Raw genomic sequence first — 10,974 nt, forward strand, 5'->3', positions numbered from 1 at the left:
AAAAGAAATGTGGCGCACATTTACTGGAATTTGTCAATCAAAAAAAAGAGTCGTCAAGATTGCACTCCTTCAATTTGGTTGTAGCCTCCTGCGATTAGTCGTCTTTGAAGCGCTCAACTGTACCATCCGCCTAATTTTGTTTTCAAAATCTCCAGCGAGAACCAATCGCATTCACTGTGTTGCTCCTTTTAAGGCAATTAGACTATTAAAATTGGTATAAAGTTTAATATCTTTAGCAAATTCCTGCAAAGACAAAGGATTATACAACATGCTTTGCAACTCTAGCACAAAATATCATTTGAATATCTTGAACGTGAAAATGAAAAATGAACTATGTACATATGACCAAGTAATTCTCTCAAAGACAATAATAAAAAGATAACCAGAATGGTAACGACAATCCTAGAAGAAAACTGACTCTGTTGTTTGACATTGTTTCTAAAAGTGGTATTGAGGGCTTTGGTTCTAAGTTTGAAGAATATCTTGCAGCTTTCATAAAATTTAAATAGAATGCTCTCAAAGAGAGTGAGAACTTATGCCATCGATTTTGCGAGAAATCAAAATTTAGGAATTGTCAAAAGTTAAGACAAAATTGTAACAAACATGGGTTGTGGTAGGATCGAATTTCACCGACATTATTCCGATTCCGTTGCATATTTAAACAAAAAATACGTTGTATTGCTTGTACGAAAAGGATTTTCCGTACATTGTATTGATTTCGAGGTTGAAAACTACCTTTCGAATATTTGCTTTTCTTATTGAATCATGGTTGATCTTGTTAGCATCCGTTCTTAAGGAATTAATTGAATTATTTTCAAGGCTCGATGAATATTGAGATGTTAAATTTAATTTTAAAAGTTTAGAAGATACTTTAGAAAAATACCTCTTCACTAAATTACAAATTAAAAATTAATTTATATAAACCCCAAATAATTTTATAGAAATTAATAATAAAAAAAAGAAACTATAAAATTCTTCAAGAAATTCTAATGAAAATTAAGAAGTAAAAAGGTAAAAGAATGTACGGTCAAAATCCCAGTGATCCATTCAGTTTGTGTTGAACATCCGCTAATGTTAAAGGCAAAAAATATAAGATGATTGGCTAACAATAAAATATGAATAAACACAAAATATAATAAATGGTAAAATTGAGACATTTCAACTTTGTGCAATGACTTTGGCTATTCTCCCTAATCACTACACTATGTTGCTCAAACATCTAAACCTTGGAAACCTTTTTTATTTTCATTAGAAATTGCTATAATTTCTTATGAATAGAACTTTTAGCAGCAAAAATATTCGCCACTAACTCTCTGACCTAGAGTTCTTATCCTTAAAGGTGTGGGACAAATTCTCATGATGCAGGATTAACCTTTCAAGATTCCATTTTTATTTTATCTTTCTGGTGGGTCAATTCCGTTCATTTAATTCTCACATTTCTCACCCTATTATGTTTTCAAATCATTCCTCTTGAAAAAGTCCCTCGAGAGACACACAGGGTTGGAATTTGAAAAATTAGTGTTATCTCAAAAGGGAATGTCCATCCTTTTATTTGGAGAAACATTCTTTAGAAATATATTAATAACAGAAATGCATTAAAATACGGAAATGGTTTGCTTATTGAATTGGGTGTAGGTGCCATCACGGGTTAAGGGATTTTGGATCGTAACATCCTTCTGTCAACTTTGTTTTAACCAAACAAATTCGCTAAATGCGATGATGAAAACTCAAAACTCAAAGTCATTGTGGAAAAATATATTGAAACTGATACAGTACAGTCGGATTTTACTGTATTTGGAGCTTATTAATTTGGAGAAACTCCACTTCGATTTTCTAGCGACAAGGATGATTAATTCCTTGTTTTTTTCATGGACCTACGAGATCATATGGGTTCAAATATCATAACACATATGTGAAGGTTTTCAATTGTATCATTTTAGATTTTGTAGATCATCATGTTTTCGATTTATAAAAATAATACTTTATCGCTCAAATGTAATAAAAAGTTTATCCACTGTAATTTCATGAAATTAAATTAAGATGGTTGTACACAATCGCAATTGAAAACAAGGAGAAATGGTAGAGAGTCAGTTAGATCATCAGGACACATTCATTTCTGCACATTAAATTAATTGAAGGGCAAAGGTGCAACTATATCTCTTAACTTTGCGATTTAGAACAGATATAGCCCCGTTAAAAAAGTTGTCTATATATATATATTTGCCGTTACAAAACGGTGCAAGTATACCCTTGCGCTTACACATATAGTACAAATATATCCTTTTCGCTAACGGGATTTTTAAAAAAAAATCATTTAGCTTATTTTTTAATTAAAAAAAATGTCATGTTGCTTTAAAAAAAAAAAAGTCTACTCATTTTTGTTTAGTAGACATATTTTTCTAATGCCACATGGCAATTTTTTTTCTGGCGGGTCGAGTCTGGTTCGTTTTAAAAAATATCTCGATGGCTTTAAGAAAAACAAGTCTATCCATTTTTTAAAACAAACCAGACCTGACCCAGCAGGAAAAAAAATTTCACGTGACTTTAAAAAAATATGTCTACCAAAAAAAAATGGGTAAACTTTTTTTCAAAGGCACGTATTTTTTTTAAAATTAAAAAATAAACTAAATGATCTTAAAAAAATTCCGTCAGCAAAAAAGGTATATTTGCACCATTTTGTAACGGCGGGAGTATATTTACACAAATTTTATAATGGGGGTATATATGTTTTAAATCCCAAAGTTGAGGGGTATATTTGCACCTTTGCCCTAATTGAATACAATTTCTACATGCTACATATGCTTTCCTTTAGCTTAAATGCTACTCCCTCCGGATCAAAATAAGTATTCATTTAGCCTTTTTGTTTTGGTCCAAAATAAGTATCTACTTACAAAATCGAGAAAGAATTAACTTTATTTTTCCGAATTTGCCCTTATTAAGTGTTAGTGGCCAGATCCCAATACCTATTTAATAAGAATAATTTAGTTAAAATACCTATTTTTCTCTAGAAGTTGGTATTTTCGTAAGGGGTATGCTAAAGGCTAAGTGGACACTTATTTTGAACCGGAGGGAGTAACTACTAATTCACCTATGTACAATCTTTAGAACCCAAAGGCAAGTAATAATTGACTAAATGGGAAGAAGAGGATCTTTATTACTAACCTAACAGAATATATTGAACAGTACAACGGTGGTTTACACCAGAAAAGCACAGCATAATGGCCCTACGATCTAAACCTGGCTATCAAACTTATTTACATTGCGAGTCTTTTCGGATTAATTTAACTGTTGGAATCTGAGTATCTTTTCTTCCTTATTACAGCAATAAATTCAAAGTATGAGGTGTGGTAAATCTGAAATAGAGTTCAATAGAATTTGTATCTGCAAATCAGAACGAATAGATGCTAACTTCCCCTACAATACGCTCAAATCTAATCCTCATGTGCCGTTACCAAGCACAGCCCGAAGTACTCTTGAAAGGAGAAGTATACTAGCAACATTCTTTTTATTATAGTTAGAAATCCTTTAGACCTTGGCTTTTGTTGTTTCTTTTTATTCTGCTAATGTAGTTCCTGTTAAGAATGATAACAAGTCGAAGAAATATGCAAAGACTAGAAAATGAGCAACGTTTATGTGACAACTACCACTTTATTGAGACAACTGCGTAGGATACAGAGGGTGAGGCAAATACAACACACTTATTGCTATCAAGAAAAAGAAAAGAGTGGAGAAGCGGAGAAGGGTCTAACAAATCTCTCCACTTGAAAGCTAAATAAGGCAAAAAGAGAAAATAGAAAGAGGGGAGGTGGGGCTAACTGGATGAGGTGAAAGAAAACATGGCATCAGTAGACTAAAAAAGGCTGAACTTTGATCATGTTGAATTCCACAAACCTGCAAAAAGGGAAAGCAAATTTAGGTGCCTTCGGAAATAATCCCTTCAGCTCATTTCGTTGAGCTGAATCCGAGTACAATTTAGAAAGTCAAATGGCTTCTTTGATCACAATTCTCTTTATTGCTTTGTTGTCGCCAATCACAAACATCTTATTTAGTTTTATTCCTTTTCGGTTGTTGAAAATACCAACTTTGTCCAACTGCTAAGAGCTAAGGCTACTTTGAGGAAGTCCCCACTTTCTACAGTGCATAATAGAGTAAAAGAAACTCAGTTTCAACATGCAAGCTGAAATCGTGAAATCTAGAACGTAGCAATCAAGAGATGTTCTTCCCCCTCGTTGGTTGATGACAAGGATGAAAAATTCAAGTCATGTCCAAATCCGTTCATCATTCTTCCGATGGACAGTTTAGTTCTCATGCATTTATTATTCTTCTACTCCAATATTTATGTATAACTTAAGTCAGTTTTCTCCATATTTCTATGGTCCAAGAAATGCAAAAGAATAAATGATGGTGATGCTCTTAGACAAAGGAGAAGTAAAAGAACATTACCTCCTTACAACTCATCCTTCACTGGATCTGTTTGTGCCTGTTCTGATATGGGTAAATCAGATTTCACAAAGTTTGAGGGGGCAGGGGTACCCCTATTTGTCTGGATAAATTCAATAATGGCCTCTTTTGTTCTATTTCCCTCAAACCGTGACAAACTACCGGTTGCAGATTTCAAGTATAAAGTTGGGAATCCTTGAACTTCAAATCGGTCACGAGGTATATCATTTTCCGTTCCGTCCTAAAGCAGATGATATGGGGTAGGTAAGAAGAGTAACCTCATAAAAAATGTAATAGAGTAGAGGGGTGAAGAGATTCGTACAATTTTAGCAATTAGGACATCAGGGTCTTTTTCAAATGAGAGAGCTATTTCATCCAAGACTGGAGCAAACTCCTCACAGTATTTACACCCAAGTCGATAGAACTCTAGCAGTACTGCAAGGGAGAACAAGAACAAAATGTATTAGACAATTGGCTGCAGCAGAAATCCTGCAAAATGATAACTACTTTTGAATTTCTTCTGCTTAAGAGAATAATACAAACCATCTTTCCCGGAGTTGAACACCATATCCTCAAGAGTCTCTGCAACTACAACCTTGACAGGTTCATTGTTTACTTCTGGAATAGGCTGCGACTTCAAATATGGTTTCAACTTTCCATCCTGTAGTCATACAGATTGAAACAAATTGGAGAAAGAAAAAGAGATTTTGAAAAACAAAAACAGCCTGAAGTTTGATTGAGTAGCAACAGAATATAGGAAAACATAGGATTACCTTATAATCCTTCAACCAAGATGCAAGGATATCGGGTTGTACATGTCGCTGAACGTATTTTGTGCCGTCCATGGTGAGTACGAAGATTAAAGGTGTCTGATCAGTGTCCAATCCAAAATACTGCAATAGAAAAAATTAATGCATTATTCAACTATTGTTTATCTCCCATTGGGAAATGAAATGAAGTATCTATGCAGAACAGATTGATTCAAACCTGAAGGGCCCTTTTACCAGTCTCAGCATCTCCCAAGAGGAAGTTTGCTTCCTTTCCCTTGTAACTGACTGCAACATCATAGTATTTGGACTTGAAAGCATCAACATCAGTGGTGAAGTTTACAAATAGAAATACCTGCCAATTCATTGAAAATCTCTGGTATTAGAGACTAAAAGAACGAGATACAATAAAGTGCAGCACTTCTTTACTCTGAGAAATTTTAAGAAGAAACTATTGGAAACTAATTAAGTCAGAAACGAAAACACTAATCTGCAAAATCAAACAGCACCAAGGGTCAATGATTACATAAAATGGAGTGAATTCAGCCTATTCCTACTCTCAGGAAACAGTCTGGTGGGCAACAACTGGCCTTGGGAAGCAGACCTGGAAAATCTTGGCTCCTTTTAAAATAGTTTGTTTTGCGTGGTTGGTGGCTAGCACATGCTTGCTTAACCCAGGAAAACTTAAACGATCGAGTGATATGAGTTCCAGGTGTTATTTATGCTGTGCAGAATCAGAGAATATTAGCCATCTTTTTTTGCATGTGGAGTCACTACTCAGTTGTGGCAATCACTGCTGGACTTAGGTGGACTATGCCAAAGGTCATAGTTGATCTTTGAGGTGCTGGCATAATCGAGTAGACAATGTAAGACAGAAGAATTGTTGGAACTTTATTCCAGCTTGCATTTGATGGATAGTTTGGAAGGATAGGAATGATAGGTGTTATGCAGTTACATTCAGAGGACAAAGATACTGCTTTTTCACTTTTGGTTGTAAAGAAATTTACGTAAATGATGATGAATCAATACTAGACATCAGAGTCCTTGTAAGAAGAACAAGGACATGTTTTTCACTCTTTTGGAATCTGTTATTTGGCTACCTTCCTCAAAAAAGCTGCCCTGCTTTCTTCTTAGACCAGTCGCAAAATATGGATGCCTTCGTCTTTCTGTTGACAATTGTATAATTTTTTTTTGTGTTTTATCATATTCAGGTGTACTAATGGAGGAGGGCATGGAAGGAGGAAGTAGAGAAATCAATCAAAACCTGTTTTAATAGGTTGAAAGAAGAGGCAACTTAGTGGAAGTCAAAGACAGAAATAGAAGCGAAAATTGACATAATCAGAGTTACTTAACCTTAGACCTCAGAACATTACGAGTATGACACTGGGTATCTTGCAAAAGCGGCCATAAAACAGCCAATAAAAGAAATGGTTAAGACTATGTTCATCTACTTAACGTTTCACTGATCATGAAAAGTTTCTATTTCCCAAACTAGAGTGCAATGCATGTATAAGAACTAGGCCAGATATATTGTGGCATGACTGACATACACTTCACAGCAACTTTTTATGTTATTCGGACTTCACGATTTGATAACTACATCAGCCACTGCTTAGTTCAGTAGAACCAGTGCGAGTTTGACCTGTTAAACTTTTGTTTGAGGCTGGAAAATCAAGTATTTGATTAAGTATATTTTTGGTTGCCTTTGTCAAAAGCTAAAATATAGACATAAATACTGGACATGATATGTTTCAAAGAGCCTATGTATTTCTCTTCTGCTGCTTGTGTTTTCTATTTGGCTATTTATTTTCACTTTCCTACAAAGTGGTTCAACACCAAGCTGAAGGACCAAGGGATTTCTGACCAGATTGACCTAGAAAGGTTGTCCAGCAATGAGAATTAATTTCCGTAAGTGCATCAAAATAATCATATCATTTCCCATGGTTAATACTTCTAGTCTTAGCTGCTGAGAAGAGAAGGTATATCAAACCTTTTACCTCGCAAACAGATGTTGCAAAAAATAAGAATACTCTTTTATAGGAATATCTCTCCTTAAATTAGATTACGTTTCTATTCTGAAGCATAGACGTAGATACTTTAAAAGGACAATCAAACAGTAGTCAATAAGCTCTTATGCATTCTTCAATTCAGAAATAATGACTGATGATGTCAATGCTATTGGAGATCCGCATGCGTATAATTTTATCCAATGGCTATTCAACTTCATCTAGTGGTATCTAGTCACATTGTTCTCAATTTTAATACCTCTGCACCATTTTAATGACTCATAAAAGCGGGTTATCATGAATTCCTAAACTTTATTTACTGCAGTCACACAGCACAGAAGCGCACAATGAAATCCCACACTTCAAACTTTTTACCCCAGTACCCGCTTCTCCCCCAGTGTGTGTCCCGAGGAGAAAGGGAAAGAACCATGATGCAAAACCATTACAAATAGATATTCTTCTACACATATTTTTTAGATGACTGTCTCGCAATAAGTAATTTTAAGAAGCTGAGTACCTTGTCCCCCGGACTATGCAAAAAGTTGTTAACAAATTGCTGGTTTTCTGGTTTGTCATCAAGAATAGCCATGATTGGAACACTAGTTTCTTCAATGAAATTCTGCATTGCCTCAACTTGAAAATCCTGGGATATTTACTGACAAAGTGAGACCTTCAAAGCAACACTACTGAAAAAGGAAGAGAGTTCTCTCAAATTGATAAGAATGAAATACAAGAATCAGGATACCTCGAAATCAGCATAGAGTTCATCAAATGGCTTAAATAGACGAATAGTTGGCTTATCAACCGGCCCGCCACGAGGGAGGAGTTTGGCATCACTTGTGTGAACAAAATCGTAATCTACTCGTAAATCTTCAGCTAAAGCTGTGAAGTTCTGAATCTTCTCTAAAGAGAGTTCTGGAAATATGCCAGCCTAAAAGAACAGTATGCTAAGTTTAGCCACAAACTAGTAATGAGACAAGTGAAATAAGTTATTATATAAAGCGACTTGAAAAATTGCATTAGAAAGCACTGATACTTACAACAACGATCTTTTTCTCATCAATAAGGCTTGCAGCATCTTCCTTCGATTTGATTACAAGAGATGCAGGGCCCGCATGTTTTTTCAAATAGGCAATTATACCCTCTGTCTCACGAGTACCTTTATAATCATGAACCACCTTGCCACCATTCCGGAAGATCTTGATGCTTGGAACACCATTATGGGTGTAATTTCTTGCAAGTTCTGCATTTTCTAGAACTGTTGTATCCATTTTAGCAAGAATAACTGGAGGATCATGACTATTCAACACCGAAGCTGCTTCTTCGTACTGCCACGATAGATGCAAAACAACATTTGTCATTAATATGTTACATAGCATATATTCATAAAGCCAAAAAAAGAAGGCATTCTAAATAATAAGGGCAATAGAAAATTCGATTAGTACCTTAGGCGCAAGTTGCTGGCAGTATCCACACCTATTACACAGAAGATATACAGTCAGTCATGTCTAAATTTTATAGGAAAAAGGAAAAAAAAAATACAATCATATACAAAGACATCTAAAAATATCTTCAGCCATGAAAAGCACTGTAACCGATTCAAAAAAATTGCCATTTTCCACAACATGACGTTGAACCTTCATGTCCGAAGAATACATACCATAGACATCCCGAATAAGCAATTAAACGTTCTTTTTAGTCTAAGACATTAGGTTCATGCATCTGTCTTGAGTTGATAGAGTGTATGCTCGCGAGATAGTTATTCAACTACTGAGATCTAAATCAATGATCCTTCATTGCTCATACTTCTAAGGAAAACATATTTAGCATCTGTTTAAGATAGAGACTTTTAGGATCATAAAATCTTCACTAGTGCAACCATGAGGATGCCCACTGGATATAACTAAATGCCAAATACTCCCTTTATCCCATAAATTTCTACCTCATTACTTTCCTAAAAGTCAAACAAAGTGATCTTTAAATAAGATATCTATGTATATTTTTCAATTATTTCTGTATCCATAATTTGGTCAAAATAGGAGTGTCAGTGAGAGTGAAAAGTGCATTTGTGTTTTGTGGCAGTGAACTACTTCACTAACATTCCTAGTCTGTCCATGAAGCTTGATAGCCTGAGCATTCCAGCTCTTAGATCTGAATTTACAAATCAAGAAACTTACACTGTACAAAGATCAAAAGGAAAGTCAAGATGCTTCGGGGCTTTTATCCTCTCAATAGTCATGTTGACAATCTACATTTGCTATTAATTGTCTTACAAGTTAGTATCTAAGATGCTATCGAGTCATAAATCTTAGTATGCTTAGCACCAGAAAGATCTCTGATTCCACTCAATTTAACTCTTTAAACACAGCTGGAACACTTTATTCGTGATAGTTAACTGACTCAAGACAAACAGATTACTCATTCCATATACAGAACTAACCAGTGCTACCAGAACTATCTCCTTCTGTTTAATTAATTTTATTTGTACTCGGGCTTGAAACAAAATCTTGAAAATTAATTCTAAATCAATTAGACATTATCCTGTACTACTTGACTCGACACGACAACTGATACTCTAAGATGGTGTTTGGATTGGCTTTTAAAAAATAGCTTATAAGCTAAAAGTCATAAATTGGAATACCCAACTTTTAGCTTTTAGCTTATTCTCGTACTTTTTGGTCTAAAAGTAAGCGCTTAAAAACACTTTTTATCTTTCCTACTTTCCCAAAGAACATGAAAAATAAAAAAATAAAAAGAGCTTAAAAGCCGAAAAAACCACTTAAAATAAGTCAATCCAAACACACTCTAAGTTCACTAAACATACCAAGAGGAAGAAAATAAAAAAGAAAAAAGGAGAATCTTGCTCATATGAATATCATCTATAACTGTAGATGCTGAGATTGAACTACAGCATTATGAATCAATTAAATACTAGACTCGTTAATTTCATTTACACCTTACTCTTCAAAAGGCTTCACACTACAAAGTCAAATTAAAAGGGTAATCATCAAATACTGAAATGAAAAAGAAGTGATTTTTTCCAGTAGTTAAGATTGTCTATGAAAAAGAAAAGCTGAAACCAGAATAAAATAAAGTAAGAAGAACCTAACAACACTTCCACCAAAAAACCAAAAAAAACAAAAAGAAGTAGGGAAAAGTAATTACCAAGGAGCATAGAATTCAACAACAATCATCTTGTGTTGGGATATAATATCAGAGTAGTTAGTATGATCCAAAGTCCACACAAACTCATCCTTAGACTGTAAAATCTCATTTTCTGCTTGATCATCAGTTGCAACAGCAGAAACAGAAAGAAAGGCTACAACTACTAAAAGAGTACTGAAAACTTCACAAGTATTAGCCATTCTTGATCTCACTCAACCCCCACAGCTTTCTTGATATATTTATCACTCTCTACTTACTACTAACACTCTACCTAACCTGAATCATTGTAGGAAAAATAGAAAGGAAAAGATGCTAATCCTATAAGTTAGTGTATCATAATATATGGTGGGAGAACAAAGGAGCCATGTCAGCATTGATGCTGAAGTGTAAGAGGATGATTGGTAATATCATGTGTCTGAATAGTCGTGATTCACGGTGTCATAAAATATATATAAATTAAAGCCAAAGAAGAAAAAAATAGATTATTTAATTTCCCCATCCCCTTCAGTTCTCCATCGTCATACCCCAAACCTTTTTTTCCAACTTCAAATTATAAGAGCAGCTAGTAATTATTTTGCTTTGTCTTCTTAAGTGAA

General features: G+C 34.5%; 1 protein-coding gene across 3 annotated transcripts; it reads right to left on the reverse strand.

Annotated features, from left to right (window-relative positions):
- Nucleotides 1-3,628: 3,628 nt before the first annotated feature.
- On the reverse strand, nt 3,629-10,696 carry LOC132034393 (protein disulfide-isomerase-like). 3 transcript variants are annotated; one of them, XM_059424739.1, is made up of 11 exons: nt 10,379-10,696; nt 8,659-8,689; nt 8,254-8,541; nt 7,959-8,144; nt 7,731-7,856; nt 5,428-5,562; nt 5,214-5,333; nt 4,984-5,101; nt 4,763-4,875; nt 4,444-4,681; nt 3,629-4,131 (listed from the first exon to the last, which is right to left on the reverse strand). In XM_059424739.1, the coding sequence occupies exons 1-10, from the start codon at nt 10,576-10,578 to the stop codon at nt 4,448-4,450; spliced, it is 1,551 nt and encodes a 516-aa protein (XP_059280722.1). In that variant the 5' UTR covers nt 10,579-10,696; the 3' UTR covers nt 3,629-4,131; nt 4,444-4,447. The 3 variants fall into 3 exon arrangements, with proteins under 3 accessions (XP_059280722.1, XP_059280721.1, XP_059280720.1); XM_059424738.1 differs by having other exon boundaries at nt 3,629-4,136; XM_059424737.1 differs by having other exon boundaries at nt 3,629-3,891; nt 10,379-10,695.
- Nucleotides 10,697-10,974: the final 278 nt, after the last annotated feature.

Source organism: Lycium ferocissimum, chromosome 10, assembly GCF_029784015.1.
Source record: "Lycium ferocissimum isolate CSIRO_LF1 chromosome 10, AGI_CSIRO_Lferr_CH_V1, whole genome shotgun sequence".
Lineage (NCBI taxonomy): Eukaryota > Viridiplantae > Streptophyta > Magnoliopsida > Solanales > Solanaceae > Lycium > Lycium ferocissimum.

Coding starts and splice junctions, on each gene's coding strand:
- LOC132034393 (XM_059424739.1), bottom strand. CDS start 10,578: ATGGCTAATACTTGTGAAGTTTTCAGTACTCTTTTAGTAGTTGTAGCC. Junction 5,334..5,427: donor CTGGTAAAAGGGCCCTTCAG/GTTTGAATCAAT, acceptor TTTCTATTGCAG/TATTTTGGATTGGACACTGA. Junction 5,102..5,213: donor CTTGGTTGAAGGATTATAAG/GTAATCCTATGT, acceptor GTATGACTACAG/GATGGAAAGTTGAAACCATA.